A 24622-nucleotide genomic window follows, 5' to 3' on the forward strand; every position below is an offset into this window, starting at 1 on the left:
GTACCTGGTTAGTGAAGAAATAAAGTTTCAAGTCGGTTATTTTTTTTTTAATTAAATAGGTAGGTAAGTAGTTTTTATTTTCGATCATTTGAAAATTGCACTATTTGTAATAGGAACGGCATGGTAATGAAAAGGATTTCTTATCAATTAAATTATTTATTTTATTATTTATACCTAATAATATTCTTAATAAATAAGGGGTAACAGCAAAAAGAGAGCGATTAGCCGATATTATACATTTACCCAGCACCGTGCCAGGGGCACGGCACACGGCGCCGTAGTCTCCCCTCTAAAGACATTCCACTGACGTTTTTCCAAAAACTAACTTATCTATCTACTTATAAAAGAACGCGCCTATCAGCCTGAATAATGTGCCTTGATGAGTTACAGTATATACCTACCCTTAGGTACCTGGTTAAAGTTCCTACGTAACGTAGCAAATTGTACTTTACTTACATACATAAACAGCCTATAAACGTCCCACTGCTGGGCACAGGCCTCCCCTCAATCAACTGGAGAGGGGTATGGAGCATACTCTACCACGTTGCTCCAGTGCGGGTTGGTGGAGGTGTCTTTACGGCTAATAGCCGGGACCCACAGCAACTATACTCCGAAGCACGGAATCATCTTACTTTTTCGGACAATCAGTTGATTCAAGCCTGAAAAGTCCTTACCAAACAAAGAACAGTCTCACAAAGTGATAAAGTGAAGTGAAGTGAGTGACTTTACTTATTTCGGTAAAATTATGTCAAGATCGCACACCAGCCGCTGTGATCTAGTGATAAGGGCATTAGGCGCACAATCTGGAGGACCGGGTTCGATTCCCGATAAGAGACACTGTGGAAAATCACTTTGTGATGCTGTCCTTTGTATGGCGAGGACATGAAAAATAAATGAGTTTCCCAAACTAATTGATTTTCCGTCGACGATTTATCAATCTCGTTAATATAAATTAAAAAGCTATAATTAGATATGCGTTCCAAATTACAATGTAGGTAGGTACCTAAGTACTTGCTAAATTTCACTTCATATGGTTATTAATTATTAGCGACTAGAGTTCTTATTAACATTAATAATTGCAATTTATACGTAGTAAGTATTTCCTAAAACCTAAGTAATTTCTCTAATATAAGGTATCAATAATAATTCACTGTGTTTCTATAATTGTTACTTAAATTATATTCTACGCACTTTACATAATCACAATTGTCGTTTCAAAATAAATCTTAAAAACTTTAAAAATAAAGCCATAAACAATGTATAATTGCACAACTTACTCTTTCATTATTATTTTACCGGCGTCTCAAGCTATGTTCAGAGTTGCCTTTGTTTGACCTTTTAATATCATGGATAAGAGACATATGCATCTGTTATCTTTGTTTTTGGGTATAAAATGATGACCCTTGTTTATACACCCAGGCCCATTACATATTCTACCCATTATTATTCTGATCAAAATAAAGAGAAGCAATATAGGTAGCAACATAATTCTATACCATATCTGATCCAAATATCAAGTAATAATTATTTTTATAACTGGTAAGACTACTGGGAATAGAGGGGAAAATAGGTAATTTTGTCGTTAAATCTGTATAACGCCATCTATATTGCTTTTGGTGAACGTAGCCTGGAAACTCATTACTTCATAGCATAACAAAAGAAGTACATCCACAATGGACGAATTTCAAATGATTCTAAACCCTTCCTCATACACTCCCACAGTAATGTAGATAGGACGTAAGGTAAGTACCTACTATCCAGGATTACGTTTACTGTGGCTTTGGGCAGTGCATTGTCACTTTACTTTTCTGCTAGTTGTTTTCTTGCGATTTGTTGCTTGCCTCTTTCACCCCAGTGCTAAGCCACGGTGGGTTAACGTATATTTATAGTGTAGGTATATAATATCGTGTCGCGTAAAAGTAGATTTTCTGAAACCTACTACTTTTCCTTTCTCTTATAACGAAGTTATGTTGACAATACTTTTCCTTTAGATTCTCGTAATCGGGACGGTGAGAATCAATCGCTTATCTTGATAATAGGACCACACGGTAAAGGCGCGGGTGGCAAAGCCCTCAGCGGTCGTAGTTCAGCCCCCGAACTGTCGCTCACCACCACAGTCTCCGGGCAGCACGATGTCTTCATCGATTCAGTCGATGTTTTGTGATTCTGTGAATTGACAAAAGTCAATACTGGGGAAAACTATCTGGCGTAAAATCAAAAAAGACGTAAGCAATGATATTCTTGGATTTTGATGTCGCTTGCTTCCAGAAATAATACACTTTTTATTATTAAATAGTTATTACAGAGACTGTTAATCGCAACTACTAATTGCCGTAAAATAAATATTACTTAAGTACAATATGAAAGGAATAAGTAGATCGAAACTTTTACATTATCATGACGTATAAAAATAAAGTCATGACCTCATAATAACTAAGAATTTACACTATAGGTAGTTACTTGTTAGTCTTTGAGGTCCCATTGAATTTCAATTGAGTTTTGGAAGCAGCTAAAATGTAAAGCATGAGTGAATAGGTGAAACGAGGTCTGACACGTGTCAATAAAACACTGTAACACGTTTTTTTTTTACACTTCCCACTTGGCTGTATGGCATACAGGTGTGTGCCTACGCGCCGGGAAAAAGTTATGTTCGTTTGACATTTCGTTTACGCGATGACGATGGCAATTTAGTCCCGTCGCGATTATTTCTTTAAAGTGGTGTATAAGCCACATATATAATGATGAAAGGATGGTGAAGTCTTCTGGTGAGTGTTTTGATGGTTATTATCGTGGAACGATGGCAATTATGAGCTTCATATGTTCATGACAATGACCTAACCTCACGTTCTTTCTTTCAGTATAAAAACAATGGTTTAGTCCATCGACTAGGGGGAATGCTGTTATAATATCGTCCCACGTGATGTGGTGAGTGTTTTTACCTTTAATTCCGCGTCGTAACGGGGTTGACAGAGCTGTAACATGTCATTTTGTTACAGGGGTCAAAGTCCACCGGCAGAGTCCAGTGTTAAAGTTCTACTAGAATGATCAACTGTAAAGACTAACTTCAAAAATCAACTTCAAGGTCTTCCTTCAGGGTCTAGCTCCCCAGCCATGACTACCATTTGTGTTCATTATCTACTTTTGCCGTCAGGGTCAGTTCCTGCTGCGGTCATTAATGTACATAATTCCAGTTTGGTGTTAAAATCTCTGGATACCATCTAGATATCTCTTCTTCATGATTAATTTAACTTATTATGGATAGTGCCATTCTCTCAATGTGTTATTCAACTAATACATGGAGTATTTATCCTCAATACATACTCCATGCCTTTTGTCAGGACCTGCCGTCCTGACACTTTACTTATCCTCATAGGTATAAAACCTAGTGGTTTAGGAATAATGCTAAGTTAGGATAACATGTTATAGTAAAAGATTTGTTTCTTAATTTACATTAGGATGGATTGTAACTGACTGACTTCATTTTGTTTTTATTGTGAAATTGTTGAACCAATTATACCATTGTTAAAAGTGAAATCTTTATTATTTCCAATACCTTGGCTTTGTTTGCAATAGGAGGGGATCATCTATAAGGCGTCCACATTGTAATGTATTACAGTAAGCGCCCAACGTTTGGCTCAGAAAAGCAAGGTTGGAAATTAGTAGGTATTTCACTTTCTTTGTTCTTTGTAACATAACCTAGTTATAAGCACATGGTGTAACTTTATAGCAAATAGGGTGTGTTTTCTTTTAATAGTTACACATTTATGACTTTACTTTTCTATTTATAAGTAGGTATGTAAACTTGAAATTTAGCATATCTCCAGTTGTTGTTGCATAGGGACATAGTGATAATTTTATTGACAGGACCATAGTATCTCTCAGATTTCTTTTTCTTATTTTGAGCTGAGTTAGTTTACATAGGGCCATAGTCATATACTTTTAATATCACATAGGACTATAGTGACACAATTCCTTTTTCTAGTAATTTATATGATTATAAACATAGTGACTCAGAGCACATAGAAGTTCTCATGTAGACACAGTAATAATCTGTGGGTTTCTAACTTATTTTATTTGTTAGTGGTTACATAGGAACATAGTATTCATAAATTTGATACATAGGACCATAGTAGCATGTAGATAAGTACCCTATAGGGGTGTTACTTATAATTTTTTTTTCTTCATTACATTTTGTTAGTACTTAGAGTACTATAACTGTATTCACATACCTTAGTGTCATAACCATATTTCTTTTTCACTTATCTGGTATACTGTTCTTACTTTGTTTACTCAGAATGGCGGAATTCAATGCTAATATTAACTTCTTGTTGAAAGATGAACTTATTCATGAACTTTCTATTCGGAATGTAAAGGTTGACCGGGATAATACTGTTGAGCAATTACGAAAATTATTTAGACAAACTTGTAAACAAGCCCGTCGCGGCAGTATAGTTATACCATCTGAGGGTTTTGAGTGTGATCTTGATGATGAACATAAAACTTTAACATTAAAAATAAATGAAATCATCTCTTGTTTATCGAGTCCTGACAAATCTCCTTCGGCCCATCAGCGTATTCTAGGCCGTGCTCAGTATTTGCTTTTGCGGTTGTCTCGCATAGAACGTCCGGCCGATGACCTTGAAAAATTGAAAACTTCTTTATTGTTATCATTGGCCAATAATGATATCACTTCCGATTCATCTTCAGATTCCGAGCATGAATTAAACCGTCCGTCGTGTATTAACAAATATAAAACTATTATTTCTCATGAAAAGAAATATAACCTCAACTCGTTGAATTTGAAATTTAAGGGTGATTCCTGTGTTCGCGTTTTCCTGGCTCGTTTGGAGGAGCTGTGTTCGGCACGGAACATTCTTGTTGATGATATTTACACTGGTTTTACTGACTTGGTGGATGGTCCCGCTTTATGCTGGTACCGCGCCAATAAATGTCGTTTTTCTAACTATAGTGAACTGGTTTCTGCTTTGAAATCAGATTTTGATTTACCTGACTACGACTTTCGTCTTCTTGAAGAGATTCGTTCGCGAACACAAGCGAAAGATGAATCCATTGTCATATATTTGTCCATCATACTAGGTATGATGTCTCGTTTGAGTAAAGAGCTTTCTGAGAGCGATAAACTCGACATCATCTTGCGGAATATTCGTCCTGAATATAGTAGGGAAATTCGGATGATTGATGTCACTACCATCCAACAATTACAACAGATAGGTAAACGTTTGGAATTGTCAAAACATAGGATTGACAACTTTATAGAACCTAATTTCTCTAAAAATTCCGTAGCTCCGGATTTCAACTTTAAATGCAAACCTAAATCCTCTAGGGATTTTTCTAAAAACATTCCTGTCGCTTCTGTTAATCGTTCTTCGACTTGCTTTCGCTGTGGTGGAACGAATCATTCCACAAATCGGTGTAATGCATCTAAGGAAGTAGTTTGTTTTAAATGTGGTAAGAAGGGGGTAAAGACTCCTCTTTGCCCAAATTGTAATCCTCATTCTAATCCAAAAAACTAGATTGCTTAGTCTCTCTGGGATCTGAATCCTGCAGGGAGGCGATATTTAATCCTGATTCTAAAGACTTTCGCCCTTATTTAACTGTTAAAGTCTATGGCATTAAAATTTCTGGTTTACTCGACTGTGGAGCCGCTTGTTCTATTTTAGGAAACAATGCTCATAAATTCTTTAAAAATCTTGGTATCCCATTGCGTAATTTAAAGTCCCCTGTATTTTTGAAAGTGGCTAGTGGTCACGAATACATGTGCCAATTTTACATGGATATTCCTATTGAATATAACAATGAGGTTAAGCTCATTCAATTTTACATTCAACCCGAAATCAAACTTCCATTACATTTCGGAATTAATTTCTGGAAATCATTTAACTTAGCCCCAGAAGTTCTGGCGTGTCTACCTGCAATAGAGCCTGTCGATTTATACAATGTAGCAAGTGTCAAAGAAAATGGCTTGCGCAATTTAGATTCTCTTTCTGATTTTCAAAAACAAGAAATTGTTAACGTTAAACAACTTTTCTCAAATATTGATTCAGAGTTAGTCGGCCTTGGTCGTACTCATTTAATAGAACATGTTATAGAAACAGGCGATGCGAAACCCATAAAACAAAAATATTATCGTATTAGTCCTGAAAAACTTAAACTTCTAGACGGTGAGTTAAAACCGAATGCTCCAACATGATATTGTTGAACCATCTTTCTCTCCTTGGAATTCTCCAGTAACCATGGTACCTAAAGCCAATGGTGATATTCGTCTGTGTTTAGATAGTAGAAGGTTAAATTCAGTGTCAAAACCTGATGCCTATCCACTGCCATATATTAATTATATCATGGACAATCTTCGCGATGCTAAATACTTAACTTCTCTTGACTTGAGTGCTGCGTATCATCAGATTCCTCTCTCTACTTCTTCGAAAGAGAAAACAGCTTTCACGGTTCCTGGCCGTGGGCTATTTCATTACAAGGTCATGTGTTTTGGTCTTGTAGGAGCCTCCGCTACTATGCAAAGGCTAATGGATAATCTTTTCTCCTCTCAATTTGATAACAAAGTGTTTTGTTTCATTGACGACGTCATTATCTGTACCAGTTCTTTTGAAGAACACGTGAAAATTCTAAAAGCGGTTTATGAAAAACTAAGATTCGCTAATCTCACTATTAACGTGAAAAAGTCATTTTTCTGTCGATCTGAACTTAAATATCTCGGTTTCGTAGTTGATCGATATGGTCTTAGGACCGATCCTTCTAAAGTAGATGTTATTGCAAATTTTCCAACGCCAACTGACGCGAAGTCAGTTAAACGTTTCTTGGGAATGGCGGGTTGGTACCGTCGTTTTATCCAAAATTTCTCTCATGTTGCTAGACCTTTGTCTCGACTTACTAGTAAGAAGGTACCTTTCACATGGTCTCCGGAAGCTGAAGAAGCTTTCACCCAACTTAAATCTGCTCTTATCTCGTCACCTATTCTACAATGTCCTGATTTCTCTCAGCCATTTTACATCCATACGGATGCTTCCTCGTTTGCTATTGGTGCTGTTTTAACTCAAAGGGTCGATGGTATTGATCACCCTATCGCTTATTGTAGCAGAACATTAAACGCCCAAGAAATCAATTACTCAGCGACAGAAAGAGAACTGCTAGCTGTGATTTATTCTCTGGAGTTATACCGTCCTTATGTTGAGGGTAGCAAATGTTATATTATAACCGATCATGCCTCGTTGCAATGGTTTCAGAATCTTAGAAATCCGAGTGGTCGTCTAAATAGATGGGCATGTCGTTTGAGTCAGTTCGATTTTGATATAATTCACAGGAAAGGTAAAGAACATGTGATACCTGATGCTTTGTCTAGAATCAAGATTGGCTCAATTGAAATTGATCCCTACACTATTTCTGATCCTTGGTATATTAAAGTCTTTAACGGTTGTACTAAAGATCCTCGTCGTTATCCTAATTTCTCGGTAGTAAATGGTAAACTCTGTCGTTTATCTAAAAATAAATATCATCTTATTTCCCAACACGATTGGAAAATCGTAGTTCCCCGGGAAAAATATGTAGAAGTTCTTCGAAAATATCATGATGAGCCTTCTTCCGGTCATTTCGGTGTGGCTAAGACCCACAAGAAAATTTCTTCCATATATTTCTGGCCTTCTTTATTTAAAGATGTAAAATCATATGTTGACAATTGTGAGGTATGTCGTTCATACAAGCCGGTCAATACTGCTAGGCCTGGTCTGATGGGTAACCCCCGTCAAGTTACTAAACCTTGGGAGGCTATATCATGCGATATATTAGGTCCTTTCCCTTCATCTTATTCTCGCAATCAATACTTATTCGTGGTCTCTGATTATTTCAGTAAGTATGTTCTTTTATTCCCTTTGCGTAGTGCAACTTCTAAGGCCATTGTGAAATGTCTTGAAAAACATGTTTTTCTAGTCCATGGCGTATGTCGTATCCTGTATACCGACAACGGTCCTCAATTCACTTCTAAAGAATTTAGAGATTCTTTAACTTCATTCGGAGTACCTCATATATTCTATAATCCTCGATACCATCCCCAGTGTAATCAAACTGAACGCGTGAATCGTGATATAGTTCGTGCCATTGCTTCCCTCGTGCGTTCTGATCATCGTAAATGGGATCAGAACATTCAGGAAATCCAGTGTGCGCTCAATACTTCGGTCCACGAAAGTACAAAATATACTGCCTTTTATCTAAATCATGGTAGAGAAATGGTCATCGATGGTGCTACTTATACAAAAGATTCTTCACCTTGTGATGGGTCTACCATAGTAGTAGATACCCAAACTTTTGCTTCTCGGTTGCCTCGTATGGCTGAAGTCTTCAAGAAAGTTGAATGTCACCTTAAAAAGGCATATCAACACAATGTAAAATATTATAATCTTAGGAAGCGTCCTTTGGAATTGCGGGAAGGTCAAATTATTTATAAAAGATGTTTTCCTTTGTCCAGCGCTCCCAAGCACTTTTCTGCTAAACTAGCCCCTAAGTTTGAAAAATGTGTAGTGCATAAAAAGCTAGGTAACGTAGTTTATTCATTGAAAACCTTAGAAGGTAAACCTTTGGGTTCCTTCCACATTAAAGATCTTGTTGTTCGAGGTCCTAGTGAGGAAGTTTAGGTCTTCTCTCACTTTCAAGGTTGTGTTCAAGGACATTACCTGTTAAGTGGTCATCCCTATAGGAAGGTGATCCATTTGATGAGATTTCCCTCGTTCGAGTAATATCCGTAGGCCTTGTTTATGCATTTGGTGTGTGTTTGATTACCACCCAAATGACGCCAAGGATATTCACTCTTAATAAATAAAAAGAAAATAGATTAAGTTTTTTTTAAGTACTTAAATAGTTTTTACTTGGAATAAGTTTAGTGTCATGGCCATGACTAAGTAAAACGTAGGCATAAGGTTTAATCTGTTATTTTAAATTTAAAAGTTAGGTAGGTCTTCCTTTAACTTGACTATGTTCAAGATATTTGTATGTTCATTTAAGGTTAAGCAGTGTTAGATTTAATTCTTTGAGTTGTCGTCTGACACCACCAGGGTGTTTCTTTGATTTGTTTCAAACATATGTTGCCTATGTGCAATGTGTTTTCTTGGGAGAATCCCCAAATTTTAACTCTGGTAAGCACAAGGCTAGTGCGGAATGTACTAATCCTTTTCCCCTTGGATTATAGGAGATGTGTTTTCAAGTTTGATACATGGTGATCATGTTTATTTCTTTCCATTCTTTTACCTTTGTAAGGTAAATGTACGTTCATAACAAGTTAACTCATCAGGAGTCGCTTGTTATTTCTCTTTCGTTACTAGAGTGTAGCGAAAAATTTTATTTAAAAATTTAAAATTTTTAAATAAAATTTTTCTTCCTCAACTAAAACGGAACTGTAACACGTTTTTTTTTTACACTTCCCACTTGGCTGTATGGCATACAGGTGTGTGCCTACGCGCCGGGAAAAAGTTATGTTCGTTTGACATTTCGTTTACGCGATGACGATGGCAATTTAGTCCCGTCGCGATTATTTCTTTAAAGTGGTGTATAAGCCACATATATAATGATGAAAGGATGGTGAAGTCTTCTGGTGAGTGTTTTGATGGTTATTATCGTGGAACGATGGCAATTATGAGCTTCATATGTTCATGACAATGACCTAACCTCACGTTCTTTCTTTCAGTATAAAAACAATGGTTTAGTCCATCGACTAGGGGGAATGCTGTTATAATATCGTCCCACGTGATGTGGTGAGTGTTTTTACCTTTAATTCCGCGTCGTAACGGGGTTGACAGAGCTGTAACATGTCATTTTGTTACAGGGGTCAAAGTCCACCGGCAGAGTCCAGTGTTAAAGTTCTACTAGAATGATCAACTGTAAAGACTAACTTCAAAAATCAACTTCAAGGTCTTCCTTCAGGGTCTAGCTCCCCAGCCATGACTACCATTTGTGTTCATTATCTACTTTTGCCGTCAGGGTCAGTTCCTGCTGCGGTCATTAATGTACATAATTCCAGTTTGGTGTTAAAATCTCTGGATACCATCTAGATATCTCTTCTTCATGATTAATTTAACTTATTATGGATAGTGCCATTCTCTCAATGTGTTATTCAACTAATACATGGAGTATTTATCCTCAATACATACTCCATGCCTTTTGTCAGGACCTGCCGTCCTGACACTTTACTTATCCTCATAGGTATAAAACCTAGTGGTTTAGGAATAATGCTAAGTTAGGATAACATGTTATAGTAAAAGATTTGTTTCTTAATTTACATTAGGATGGATTGTAACTGACTGACTTCATTTTGTTTTTATTGTGAAATTGTTGAACCAATTATACCATTGTTAAAAGTGAAATCTTTATTATTTCCAATACCTTGGCTTTGTTTGCAATAGGAGGGGATCTTCTATACGGCGCCCAACATTTTAATCTTATTCTCCCCCTATTCTCTGAGTTAGGTGCCTCCATTCCACGCCCTGGGAAACTAATATCTCATTATAAGACAACATCTATAGGGGCAACTCACCCCAACATTCACTGGCTTACAACACAATACTTCGATTTAAATGAATAAGTGCCAAGAGTATAATCGTTTAAAGGAATTGAATGGACAGAAGTCGTGACGGTATGATTATAGGTATTCTATTTTCATACTAATAATAAATACCTACCGAACTTACTTCTACAGGAGCGTAAACAGAAAAGCGTATTAATGAATGACTCTTTATCTTCATCTAGGAATACTTTTATAATCAGTACGCTTACCCGCTTGAAGCAGTATGCTATGGAGTGGCAGAGTCCAGTGAGGGACAATGTTCTACGTTGGCGCATGAGAACGTAGATGATCGGATTCAGGACGTAGTTAAGCAGCATCAGGAGATCTGACAATTTGGCCAAGGTAGTCAGGAACTTGCCTTCCCACCACGATGGGCCCAGCGCCAGGTATAATGTTGATGTTACCTAGAAATTAAGAAACAAGGTCTTCGCTTATTTATCATTGTATTTGTCTCATTATAAAACCTTAAGTTAGCCTGACTGATTACGAAAAACGACAATACACTGCATTGAATGTCGATCCCAAACATTTTTATCATTGATATGAATGAAAGAAAAATAATATAGATGGCGCAGCCGAGATTTAACCTGATGAATTATTCGAAAATACAATGTAAATATTTGGATCACGATTATGAAATGCTAATCTAAAAATAGAAGCCAGTCTAAGATGATCAAAAATCAATCTCATTTTACTTGTCGACTTATTTCGAATTTTATTTATGAATTAAGAAACAGTAAGTACGACGTTTGACCGCTTTTGCTGATGACGTCATAGGACAGTATTTCCATACGAACTCCAAAGAAAACTTTCGTCACACCCTGGACACTTCATACAAACAACCTCGTTTTACACAGACACTACACATTGACATTATCGTGCACGCGGAACTGTGTGTGTGACGTCTGACTCCGTACAATTGAAGCATAGAATAAGGAATAACACTACAATCAAGTCTGAACTATGTTCGAGGAGGGGTGAGGTAAACCTAACTCAGCCGCTGGTGGGGATCGGAGAGTTGGCGTTCTATATGTAGTATTATTCCTTTTCGTTTTGACGTTTCGTAAAAAGTATCTCATTTGATTAACTAGGTTGTTAAGTAGCCTATTTTTTTATCTAATAGGTATTAAGACATAAATCAGCTATAAATTCAGTTTAATGATTGACCAATACAAACATATCAAAAACAACCTCATCAATACTCCCCTATTCTCAGTAATTAATCATAATAGCTGACAAGTAATAAGTACGTAAGTACTAATTAGGACATACTTATACGATTGAGATATGACATACCAACATTCGCGTTTTAAAAGGAGTTTGTTTAAGTATGAATAGGGTACTGATTGGTCATGGTAGGCAAACAAGCTTGCATTATGCCAATACCATTTTAATGAAACAATGAAATATTTTGGCCGGGCACGCAGTCGCCCTCCTGCATATAGATTAGTGGTCTCTGGACGGATAAAGTGGGCAATACTCGATATACATTGCCACGATGGGACGATATTTATAGCAGTCAATGTTTGCTTACAATTCGCACTATAAAACTGTGAGTTGAATATTGATATGGCTGAGTAATTACCGTGCTATGCTATTGTACTAAAAACAAAACTTTTCCCGCCAAACCACACCTCACCGAGACGTTTTAAATTGTATCTTCTTTCTCTTTTTTTTAATTGTATCTTTACAATGAGGGACTTTTCAGGATACGTTCTCCAAAAAGAATATAGATGACGCTGTTCAGATTTAATTTGATAATTACCTATTTTCTCGTTACTCGAAGTACATAATACATCAAATATATAATGTAATGGCAAAGATATATATATATATAAAAATTGCTACCTATATTGCTTCTCTTTATCTTGATCAGAATAATAATGGGTGGAAGGTGTCTCGTGCCTGGGTGTAATAACAAGGGTTATCATTTATAGTCAAAAACAAAGATAAGAGATGCATATGTCTGTTACCCATGAAATTAGAAGGTTAAACGAAGGCAAATCTGTTTAGCGCCATTTATATTTTTTTTTGGCAAAGTTTGTTTTTCCCGAACCCCAAACACTAATTAATAAATTAAACATTATAAATAATTCAAATAGTGTAACCTGGTAGAATAAGCCTGTTCCACAACAGACAGCATTTAGCAAAATTAGGTAAAAATATCTTCTTTAGGAAAGCCAAGGATAAGTAAAGGTCTGAATCATCCCTCAAAGTTTTCGTTACAATGTCACTAACACCCTGTATAAAGGGTAAAGAGTAGGTCCATATTTATTATGCAAGCGACATAATATGGCATTCAAATGTTATGGTGGAGTTCTTCGTACTTGGTTGTAGTCAAATGAATATTACAATATGTATTGCCGATTTGAAACAATGTTTTTTGATGATAAGTTGATATTTTTTCGCGCAGATATGTGAGATATCGTTACTGAAAAGGCAAAATTACATAAGCGCCAAAATATCCTAAAATTGAAAAAACAATGTAAACTTACGTTGACGTCATCTAAATTGGGTAAATGGGTAAAAAGTTATGATAAAAAACTAAAAAAATACTTTAAACAGCTTTTTCTTGAAATGGCATTTTGGCGCTTACGTAATTTCGCCTTTTCAGTAACGATATCTCACATATCTGCGGGAAAAACTATCAACTTATCATCAAAAAACATTGTTTCAAATCGGCAATACATATTGTAATATTCAATTGACTACAACCAAGGTCGTAAAGTACGAAGAACTCCACCATAACATTTGAATGCCATATTATGTCGCTTGCATAATAAATATGGACCTACTCTTTACCCTTTATACAGGGTGTTAGTGACATTGTAACGAAAACTTTGAGGGATGATTCAGACCATGGCTCATAAGTTGATGTCAAGTACAATTTTCTGTCGCAAAAGTATGGAACTAAAAATATTCAAAAAATAAAACACATTTTATTTATGAATTTTCCGACATGAAATTCAACGTCTTATCAACTCAGAATCATGGTTTGAATCATCCACCTCAGTATTCGTTACGGTGTCACTAACTTCTATAAGTACTTGTATGGCTACAATCAAAGAGCAAAAGTGCAGAGCGAATTATTTGTAAACAGTGGTGAAATTATGAACCATTAGTTGTCATAATTATAAAATGTATGTTTTTATAGGTGTTTTTGGTCTATTACAGATCCGGCCAAGTAGTTAATGCCACCTGCGGCAAATCTACAATAAGTCACGTCAAAAAAAAAGGTCTATTACAGAAACGACATGTAACCAAGGGGTCTTAAGTGCAAGCAGATAATTTATTTCTATATACTTAATTAATTTGTTTCTTGCAAAGTGATGGACTTTTGCACCTTATCGTACGACATTGTAACGAATACTGAGGGGGATGATTCAAACCATGGTTCTGAGTTGATATCGAGTGGAATTTTATGTCAGAAAATTGATAAAAAATCGTGTTTTTTAAATTATTTTCGGCATTATTTTGAAGTAATATCAAGTGGAATTTTTCATCACAAAAATATAGAAGTGAAAATAATTAAAAAAGACATGAATTTTACGACGGAAAATTTCACTTTAATATTAACTCAGAATCATGGTTAGAATCATCCCCCTCAGTATTCATTACGGTGTCACTACCACCCTGTATAGGAAGGCGATTGATCCATCATAAGTACACGTGAATGGAGTGCCTAGCAGAAAGAGTAATATCATAGTAACATAACATAAACAGCTGGGCACAGGCCTTCTCTCAATCAACCGGTAGAAGTATGGAGCATACTCCACCACGCTGCTCCACTGCTGGTTGGTGGAGATATTATTACGGCTAAAAGCCGGGATCAACGGCTTAACGTGCCCTCCGAAGCACGGAATATCATAATAATAGAAGAATATTAAGGGCCCAGTGCGAGATTTGAACCTGCGATCTCGGAACGCAAGGGACACATTCGCTTCCTGAACTCACAGCAAATACATTTATTCATAACATACCAACAAATACAGTATTATAGACACGCCTTTATTCCCTAAAACGATGGGAGACAAAAGTCACGAATGTGATGACCCGCAGTTCTAAGACGGATAAGATGAACCGCATGTCCGCATGGTAATATCCCATCACCGCCGAAATACATAAAAGTAATCGATCAATTTGGTCAACAAATAATTACATTGGTAAGTACAATATGTTATCTAAACTACGTAGATAAAGAATATTTTCTGCAATAACTACGCAATTGATCTGTATAGCTGATAATATTTACTGAATACAATATGTCTATTACCTAGACGTATTTTTGTAGAATAAGTACGTTGTGAGTTGCAATAGTCGATAACTATTTGGCTTTTACGGGTCAGTGAATATATACTCCATACGGTGATTGTTCTTGGTTATCGCATAATGTGGTACTCACCATTTGTGGTAACCAGCATATCATGAAGAGCACCGAAAGCGTGGCCATGAGTCTGCTGAAGGCGACTTCTTCGGCCGTGGCAGCGTTGTGGTGCGCACTGAGGTTGTTCCCACTGCCGGCGTTAAGGCTGCGCTGGCGCTGCCGGCAACTGCTCTTGGACACGCGCCGGACCACCGGCTGACCACCATTGCGAGGCGCCGTTATAGCGTACAAAGCTTGGATTACTGCCAAGTTGCAGTATACCAAAATTATGCACAGGAATGTTCCTGGTGAAAAAAAAATAAGATTACAAACATGTTCTTTTTATCGTCATCATTTTAATATTTTAATCACTATGCACCAATGCACCGTTGGGAGTAGATTATATTAATAAACTATTGTGTACCTGTGACGTAAGTAAGTTAATATCGATCAACCGAACTAAACTTCGATCGACAATAGTTACAATACTTGTTGATTGAAGCTGCAGTGCAAACTCATGAAATGAAATGTAAACTTAATTACTTATATCAAAAACTGATATCTCCCGCTGCGGTATAGCTCAGAATCAAACTGTTGATGACATCAACTTGGATTCCTAAAAAAATATTTCAGGTCAACAGTACTTGACTAACTAAATAGAAATGTTTTTGAGATTTAAGCATAGAATAATCAATAATACTACGTTTAGAATCGATTTTCCCGCTCTGATACGAACTTCGAGCGAGCTTAATCTCTGTAAGGGAGTCCGTACTGTGATATAAATTTGTTTTATTTGTCAGATTAAAAATCAGAAACAATGTTTTTTTTTAATCTCACCGAATAACACGTAGAAAACGGCATAAGCGAAATCAACTTTGGAAATGGCATTCCGATATCTGGTGCAGACGAGTTTCTTCTCATCGTAATAGATGCCAAGACCGAAAATTGGTGCACACGTGAGCAATGCTGCCCAGCACCAAGACACGAGGAGCGCTGTGCGGATCACATAGTAGGTCACTCGCTGAAACAAACATGAAAATCGATTGAAAATTCCAATAAATAGAAGCTATGTGTTTTTATACTAACTTAAAAATAATTATAACTTAAGATTAAATAAGATTAGTGGGTATTTTTGGAGGGCCTAATATACGTTTAAAAATAGAGAAACCTATAATCCGCAATGAGTCAGTTAAGTACCTACTTAATAATCCGTTTTAATAAGTTTAAGAGTGGCACATAATAAAAGGAGACTCGTTCAACTCTCGCCAGCTGTAAATGAATGCCCTAACTTGGGTTATGAAGCTACCAAACATTTGCTTCCTTCTTATAAAGTGTTATTGTTCCAAAGTTTTCTGCGGTTTATTAAAAGCAACTCGCATTCGGAGTTTTAACACGTTTGAAAAGAGGTATTAAATTGTGTCTTTACTATAGAAGCGCCAAAATAAATATTTCACTGGGTACCTACTACAAATACGATCTATGGTAGCGAATTCCACAAAAGGTCACTCACTACTAGGAAAAATACCATATAGTCAGTAGTGGAAAATCAAAGAATTGTAGGATAGATTTATAAATAGAAATAGTCCATCCCACCACCAATTTTGTATGCGACAATTGCTGATTGTTCAAATTCAAATTCATTTATTCGTCAACGGGTTGTTACAATATAATTTATGTTGCACTATATCGCACCTTTTGGTATACGAAAACATAATAGATTGAATTACAAATTAAATCATATAAAAAACGAAAACGTTATGTACGGCCAAGTAATTGTTGCCATATGAGGGTAATAAAATGGCTCAGTGACTGCACTTTCGCTCTTAGATTGTACCTGCAATAAGGCACGTTAGAAAAATATGAAAACATTTAGCACAACGACGCACTCCTATTTTTTACAATTCTAATAGCAAATCCCATGTTGTAGATACGTGTCTGTCTACGTCCTGGAACATAGCCTATGTTCTACTTCTAAAATAGTGTCACGGAATTACCATAACTGCGCAATAAACTTTATTATAGCTCTCACATCACAATTTTCCCTAAAACAACCGATGATTAATGTCAAGTGGTATTCAAAAAAGGCCACTTCAAAGCTAAGCAATATTTGCAATTTGACATTTGCGCATATAAAATTAAGTCAAAAATATACAATGACGAAAATACATTTATTATTGATAAGCACGAAATTACATAAATAATTTTATTAACAAAAATAATGCTATTTACTGCACTCGTCAAAAAGCCCGCCCCTGACTAATCCGGGCGCGAAGGTGCCCATTACACTAGCCGCATTTCCTCGCTGTACAGCATGGACAACCTTTGCGCCAAGAACAATCCGGCACAGGGGTCATCTCCACTCTCTCTCAAACGACGTCCGATTTCTGCTATAATTTTTTTAGCATCGCTACCCCAACAACCCGTCGTCTCAACATCAAGCGGGATAGTCAAAAATTGTATATTGCAATATTGCTTTTTTAAGTGAAATGCTTCAATGTGGCCTTATTAAGCTCTGATCTGTTAAACAAACGCCTTCCAAATTGATATGAGGTAGTAAGGTAAAAAATTGACTCCTGCCCCATGGGTAGAATTTTTTATTTATACAAATGTACTTACCGTATTCAAACAGAGGCAGTACCGGAAGCGTTACAGGAGCAGGACTTTTTATAATAGGATAACAGGACTGCATAATTTGCAAACGTTTACTTAGAAATCCGGAGCGATACGCGGCGCAGTTTCATAAAACTCCCGCACCAAAGCGCTCCCGGTACCGCTTCTCTGTGTGCCTTGCTCTTTAGTTAGAGCAAACCGTTTATTTATGTCTTAACAAGTGTGGAGTCCACAGGAAGTAGCACAGCAAATCTAATTGAGTAGCGGAAGGCGAACTCGTGGCGAACAATAACCAAACACCCGCGCCGGATCGCGGTTAGCTACGTGAAATTATTTCGTAGCGGGCTTCCGAAACGTGTGCCGTTCCCTCTGTTTACATATTTGGTTGTACAACTTTACATTGATTACTAATTTGATTTTTTGGTCCGATAATATTATTGATAGATTTTTTTCAGAGTACCTATTCCCAAGCTGTGAACCAGCATCTTGTTAAGGCATGTCGCAATCTATGTTGTGTGTCTCTCTATCTTGAGTCATCCTTCCATATTCCTAGATGCACTGCATAATTTTGTATCCACTTATCTTCCTAACGGATTTTACAAGGAAAAATAAAGAGGAAATCAAAACGTTGAAAGATTTCTATCCTCTTTTTGCATTCGGTTTTATGATCTTGTTTTGATGGCTTGATATGCATCTACGAAAAGAATTTGAAATGAAAATAGATGTAAGGCGCTAGGCGGTCACTGACTTTTTTCGCATCTGACCTTCAGATTCTAGAGTAAGTACCTAATCTGTAGAGAGTTGAAAGCGCAATAAAAATCGCCGATAGTAATGGTGTACTTCTTGTCGTATTTTTGATACCAAGAAATTATACTTAACGAAGACAAACTACCTTAATGAACATCATACCTACTGTTAAAAGACATTTCATAAATATATCTTTGACGTCATTTGCATTTGTCGACTCTCACGTCCTTGATGGTGATAAACTGGTAGGTGGTCTGACACAATGAGCAATTGGTGCCTTTACTGACGTGCAAATAGTGCGATCACCAGATAACAAGACCTCATCGCTATTCTAGAATAGAATAGCCATTGCCTTAGGTTGTGGATAAACTACGCGACATTTTGTTGACGTCAGGCTGTTCCGCGCGCTTGGCTTTACTTTAACGTACAAAACTCTAATGAGGATAAAAACTAGAGGCACAAAATATCTTAAGTAGCAGCACTATTAAGTGTTCCTAAATTTGGACAGTTGTCAATACTGTCCACCTAAGTGATAAATTGCTATAAAATATACAGCAATGTGCAGTGCTCGTGGAGTGTATCCCGTCTGAAGGATGAATTATAAAAAAGAAAAACCATCAGTTGGAAAAAGTTTTGATTGAAAATAAGTTTTTTCTAAGTTTTCTTCTTTCCGATCTTTAGGGAAAAATACCTATATAGTGGCGAGCACGCGCCGGTGGTTATAGATACGAAAAATTTCGCAGCATTTAGTTGCAGCCTAAGCTTACCTATCTGAATAATTCACGAATACATGTCGTGACAACATCTTATGACGATAAAGGTGCACAAGACGTTCCGACACATGAATGAAAATTACTAAACCAATTTGCGTAGGTACAGTTTCGACTTTGCCACATTTTCTTCACAAGGTCAAACATAACACGGAAGGGTCAACAAAGTGAGGATCATAAAGAAAAGGTCAACAAAGCAATGAGTGGGTACGGCATAAATGTGTGTCCATTTGTAGAGCAACGTCCGTCATAGTTCTTTGCTTTCGTCGAGTGATCGACCATTAACGAGTTTTATTACCTGCTGAGTAGAAAGCTATGTTCATTATTCCTATTGTTTGTGTACAATCAATAAATATCATGGGCGTTTTCTAACATCGCTTATTTGTTTATGCCCATTTATAGCTGGCTGAATGAATTCATTGATAAATTATTGCCTATACCTATTATCTACAATATGATGCTTTTAATTAACAAGATCTAGAGATAAGTAGTAAAGTAGTAACGAGATTATATCTAAAGCTGTACAAATAATTTAGATTGATATGTCAAGCAGAGCGGGTTGTTTAGGTAGGTCGTAATAAACAAACAAGCAAAAAAGGGCTTGACCCTGTCTCAATTTATATTATCTTGGACTATTTCTTTTTTGACGTAACTTATTGTAGTTAGCCTTGAAGATCATTTTTATTTATTAAAAGCTCTCGCCCAGAATTTTATATTTTTGGCCAAAATGTCGTGCGTGCGAACATTAATTAGCTTAGAGCGATGTCTGGAAAGGTTCAGCGGAAAGATAAATGGAGACCAAGAACAAGCAAGCACGTCGTGTTGATATCGGGGACTTCATGTGTAAATTTTATTTAAATATTTTCATTAACATCTTTATTTTTTTTGACGTGACCTATAGTAGATTTGCCGCAGATGGCATTATCTACTTGGCCGGATAAATGGGGAGCGCTGAAAGCTCTCACCCGGTACAACATTTAAGACAACAGGCCTGAGGGTGCCCAGTTGGGCGCGAACCTCAGCTCAGGGCGTCGTCTGAAAGGAAAAAATATTTGAATGAATTAATCGACCCTAGTGGGTCGGTAGCGATAAGCGCTGATTGAGGAAAATCGTCGGATAATTAACATCTTTCGGAACTTACCTTTTGATATAGGAAAGGCCGTGTCAGCGCGAGATACCTCTCTAAAGCCATAGTGACAGCGATGCATACGCTGCCTATGCCGAAAACCCGCATCACGACCCTGACGACGCAGTACGCCTGCGTCTCTCTTAACCTCGGGTGCTGCTCCGCTACTACCATAGCGCACATCATACCCACCTGTTGATAATTATGCCTATTTAAGTAAATAAATCACAGGCAGACCATCGCTTTGCATATACTAGTTACAAAATAACACGCGAACGCTTTTAAACAATATGATTATACTTACATTGAAATAAATTATTACAAAGCAATTTTAACATTAATCTAGACAATTCAATTCTTTCCTACTTAGGATCAAATCAAATACTTAATAAATAAATTACAAGTAGGTATATTATATTCTATGTAGGAAAATCTTAAAACGAGAGCTTTCGTTTCCTAGTAAGTTGACCTACAATATGTAAATCCAATGAAATGTAATTGATATTCAAAACGGGTAATAAACGTCCTTCAGACAAAATTTGGTACTTACTTACTAACTTACAATAATGTTTTTAAAAAGATTGAAACTCATAACAACTACGACAAAAAAGTTCGCTTTTATGAAAATCCCTTTTTGTAGGTTGTAAACAGTTTTCGCATTAGCATTTTTCTTTCGCAAAAGCTATTAGCTATTGTTCCGAAACTTAAATAAAATTATTTGATTGTCATAAACTTACCAAAGCAATGAGGTCATTTGCAGCTAGAAAGGTGAGAAGTAGTAGATGTTTTCTGTTTCGGACCCTGCGCTCCCCTTTCCTTAGGGCGACTATAGCCACAGCATTTCCTATTATTCCAATACTGTACACCACTTTTATGACTACCGGGAACATTTTTTCATAATGTGCGGATTTTAGTGATCTCTCAGTGAACGTAGAATTTATGTCCTCAGAAACTATTGTTGAATTCATTTCGTCCATTTTTTTGTATTTTACCTTTGCCTTATAATAAATTCATTTACAGTCAATGCCAATATAACTTCGTGTCGGAATGTCTTCGGTCGATGTCAATGTTGGTTTGTGAAGATCTCGATAGATTTTCTGAGTACCACGTCCACTTCGTTCTGAAAAGAACTAACTAAAATTAAAAATCGAGTAAAAGAAACAGAAGCCAAAGCTTCCTGTTTTAATCTATCTAGGTGTATAACAAAACTATGAAATGCAGTTCTAACGTAAGCAAAGTAGCAAACACTTATAACAGCTCCATCGATTTGGTTATTTTCTTTGTAAGTTTCGTATTACTCCGAATGAAGGTTTACGGAAAGAAAAAAAAATAATACCTAGGTTTTCGGACAATCGAAAAATGTTGGGAAAAATTAAGGGCTTATTTCTTATACGATATGGTTATATGAACTCGCGACACTGATTTTGCATTAATATTTTGGACAGGACGATTGTCGGATGAGCGGGCAGTGTGGCGTATTAAAAGTTGAAATGGTGCTCAATCATTGTTTCTCTATTAGTGCCGTTTAGTGTGTACATAACATAAGCTCACAACTTAATCCCAATTACGGTTGTCAGAGGTGTACCCATCGCAAGATGAACTAAGTACCCTCACCGAGTTAGGTATTGCTGTATTTTGCTTCTAACGTATTTTAGTATCATTCAGACGCTCACATTGTCATTAGCTACTATGAAGTATCGTAAATATATCAATCAGGCAACAAAATTAAACAAAAATCAGACTTAATGAGCAAACGTGACTCCATGGCGCCTAATCGTTGCCGTCACAGTTATCTGGAGCCGCGTGGGCGATTGCAAAGTTATCAGGGGCGCCATAAATATACTTTTGGCGGGAAAAAATGTATACCTAAGTACTTAGGTAGACAAGTAATTGAATATTACTTGATGCTGTTCAGATAGTGTTTCACACATTTCAATCATGCCTAAAACATGTAAAACACGTGAATGGGAATTTGTTTAAGTCTGGATCGATAAAAGCTACTATTATCTGTTCGGTATAATTTGGCATAACCGTTAAAAAGACAAAGATCATGGTCCTCAATAAAAATAAAAACAATCGTTTGATTGATAGCTTTTACATTATAATGCAATGTGTAAACAAATATACGAAACTAGGGAGACTGGGTTAAGTCAATTTGAAATTCTATCGTAACTGCTATAATATTCCTTAATAATAATAATAATAATAAAAATATTTATTTCCTTCACAACATATCATGATACAAAGTGTACATAAACATCTTAGACAATAGGGTTAAACATAACGGGTGATCATGTGTAAAGGCTGGAACCTAGACTAGGATACCCTGTATTATAGGATTCCAGGCCTCCACCTCCAGATCAGCAGTCTTAATGGGTAGCCATAATTACAACTTAGAAAGAAACAAACGACTACAAAAATAAAAGAAATAAGGATAAAAATTAAAAAACTAATCAATCAATCAATAGGGAATTAAGTAGAACAACTATTTGTGTCAAAATATGTGATGGTGTGATTTGGTGTGCATGGTGTGTAAATGAAAGTATTGTGTGTGTGTGTGTGTGTAAAAATGGGTGACCATAAAATGGGAGTTAAAAGTCCATTTTAAGATTCCGAGATTTAGGCAAATCAAAATCGAAACAAAATATAAGAAATAAAAATAGAAATGATGCACCTAAGAAATTACGCTGAGGAGGTCTTCAGTCTCATCATATGTTAGTGTAAGTAACCAGTTTGTTACAGATTTCTTACACTTATAAATATTTAGGTTGTAAATATTACACCGTCTGTTAATTTTATTATAAATATATGCACCGAGAAAGAAGAAGAACCTACGAGCAAATGAGGTCTTGCAAGGTTTGGAGGGGCAAACAATATCCGACCGTCTCTTCGAAGCCACAAGATTCGGATCATAGATTAAATTAAATTCTTAAATTGATGTCATTTGCCGATTAAACCGATTGACCAACTGCTGTGGTGACGAATGGCTCCCTACAAAACTGTTTATGCGTGTTCATTTCAGTTTATTGAACTATAGTATACCAATATAGTTGAAAAAAATTTTTTTTTCAAGTAAGTACTTACCTACTACACCTACTAACAAACAAAACAAATACTTATTTAGGTACCTATTTTATTTCAAAAGTTAACTTTGTCCCACGTACAAAACGTACGTAATTTGCAGCGAATTGCACGTAGTCTTGAAAATAAAAAATGAAATGAAATGCATTACTAGGTAGATAAATAATTCTCACCTGTAGGTCAGCCACTGTTCTTGAAAATGAGAACTTAAACTGCACTTTTATATCCGGACGATAGAAAAGGCTTCATGAAGAAATGTAACTTTTTTTAATACAGAATTGTTTTGAAGTGTATCGTGAGTTTACCCGTAGACTACGCGCAATGCCCGCACACCGGGCGTACGAGCACTTGGGCGAATTCTGGAGGGACAACTGACAGGCTACTGACTGCCGTGTGGACTGAGTAGCCTGCCGACCGACCCTTGCCGGCTGACACCTCAGCTCCCAACACTTAATTATTATACATACGCCTCTCGGTTACCTAATATTTTCTTACACACATACTCACACATTATCTAGCATTGGCACTCGGTTCATCTTGCTATGGATGTACCTATGACTAGCCCGTTTGGGAGTATAGTCGCGCCGATGACTACTTATATTAATTCAACTTAATGCATTGTCAGTTATATTAATTTTAAAAATATATATTATGTATACCCTATTTAAAGTAGCTTCATTACTTACGTATCGACATACTTACGAGTTCCGGCCAAGTAGTTAATGCCATCTGCGGACAATCTACAAAAAGTCACGTCAAAAAAAAAGAGTATCTCTCGTATCTTTGGCACTCGTGTGGATTGTGCGATCAATGGTCGACCTTATCAACTCTGAAGTCACTTACTTGAGTAAATAATAACTGGGGCCTACGAAACACAGAATCATCTTCTTTTCGGACAATTTCTTGTAACAACCATGTATCCAAGCAAATAAAATTATTCTATTCTTTTCTATTCTAATCATGTCATGACCTAACCAGTCTCATAAAGTGTTTTTCATTTAGACCAGTAATCGAACCCAAGACCTCCGGATCGGGAGCCCAGTGCTCAACCACTGAACCATAGAGACCGTTAGGTACTAATAATTGTTAAGTATGTGTACCACCTACCTTTACAAGAAATAAATAAAATCAAAAATCTTCAGATAAGATTTGGAAAACATCCCGAAACCAATTGAAGCTTATCCATGATTTAAATATGTTACTACTACGAATAGAATAGAATAGGGTAGTTTCCAACTAGTCAAATCAGTTACTTTTTACTAAACGTCAAAACACGAAATTACTATGGAATTTGTATGAAAAAACAACCTATGACGTCATAGAAAAACGTGACAAAATGTCGC

General features: G+C 36.5%; 2 protein-coding genes across 4 annotated transcripts; one reads left to right on the top strand and one right to left on the bottom strand.

The window, feature by feature from the left end:
• Nucleotides 1–136: 136 nt before the first annotated feature.
• Nucleotides 137–23711, bottom strand: LOC126380468 (prostaglandin E2 receptor EP2 subtype). Its single transcript, XM_050029899.1, has 7 exons — nucleotides 23453–23711; nucleotides 20936–21318; nucleotides 20214–20390; nucleotides 15783–15966; nucleotides 14985–15250; nucleotides 10792–10986; nucleotides 137–2166 (listed from the first exon to the last, which is right to left on the bottom strand). Exons 2-7 carry the CDS (start codon nucleotides 21173–21175, stop codon nucleotides 2017–2019), a joined length of 1212 nt encoding a protein of 403 aa, XP_049885856.1. The 5' UTR covers nucleotides 21176–21318; nucleotides 23453–23711; the 3' UTR covers nucleotides 137–2016.
• On the top strand, nucleotides 2575–6186 carry LOC126380467 (uncharacterized). Of its 3 annotated transcripts, XM_050029898.1 has the most exons (3): nucleotides 2575–2765; nucleotides 2859–2925; nucleotides 2997–6186. In XM_050029898.1, the coding sequence occupies exon 3, from the start codon at nucleotides 4296–4298 to the stop codon at nucleotides 5532–5534; it is 1239 nt and encodes a 412-aa protein (XP_049885855.1). In that variant the 5' UTR covers nucleotides 2575–2765; nucleotides 2859–2925; nucleotides 2997–4295; the 3' UTR covers nucleotides 5535–6186. The 3 variants fall into 3 exon arrangements, with proteins under 3 accessions (XP_049885855.1, XP_049885854.1, XP_049885853.1); XM_050029897.1 differs by having other exon boundaries at nucleotides 2575–2925; XM_050029896.1 differs by having other exon boundaries at nucleotides 2859–6186.
• Nucleotides 23712–24622: the final 911 nt, after the last annotated feature.

Source organism: Pectinophora gossypiella, chromosome Z (assembly GCF_024362695.1).
Source record: "Pectinophora gossypiella chromosome Z, ilPecGoss1.1, whole genome shotgun sequence".
Lineage (NCBI taxonomy): Eukaryota > Metazoa > Arthropoda > Insecta > Lepidoptera > Gelechiidae > Pectinophora > Pectinophora gossypiella.

Coding starts and splice junctions, on each gene's coding strand:
- LOC126380467 (XM_050029897.1), top strand. CDS start 4,296: ATGGCGGAATTCAATGCTAATATTAACTTCTTGTTGAAAGATGAACTT.
- LOC126380468 (XM_050029899.1), bottom strand. CDS start 21,175: ATGGACGAAATGAATTCAACAATAGTTTCTGAGGACATAAATTCTACG. Junction 20,391..20,935: donor CAAATGACCTCATTGCTTTG/GTAAGTTTATGA, acceptor AATTATCAACAG/GTGGGTATGATGTGCGCTAT. Junction 2,167..10,791: donor TAGCATACTGCTTCAAGCGG/GTAAGCGTACTG, acceptor GTCAATTCACAG/AATCACAAAACATCGACTGA.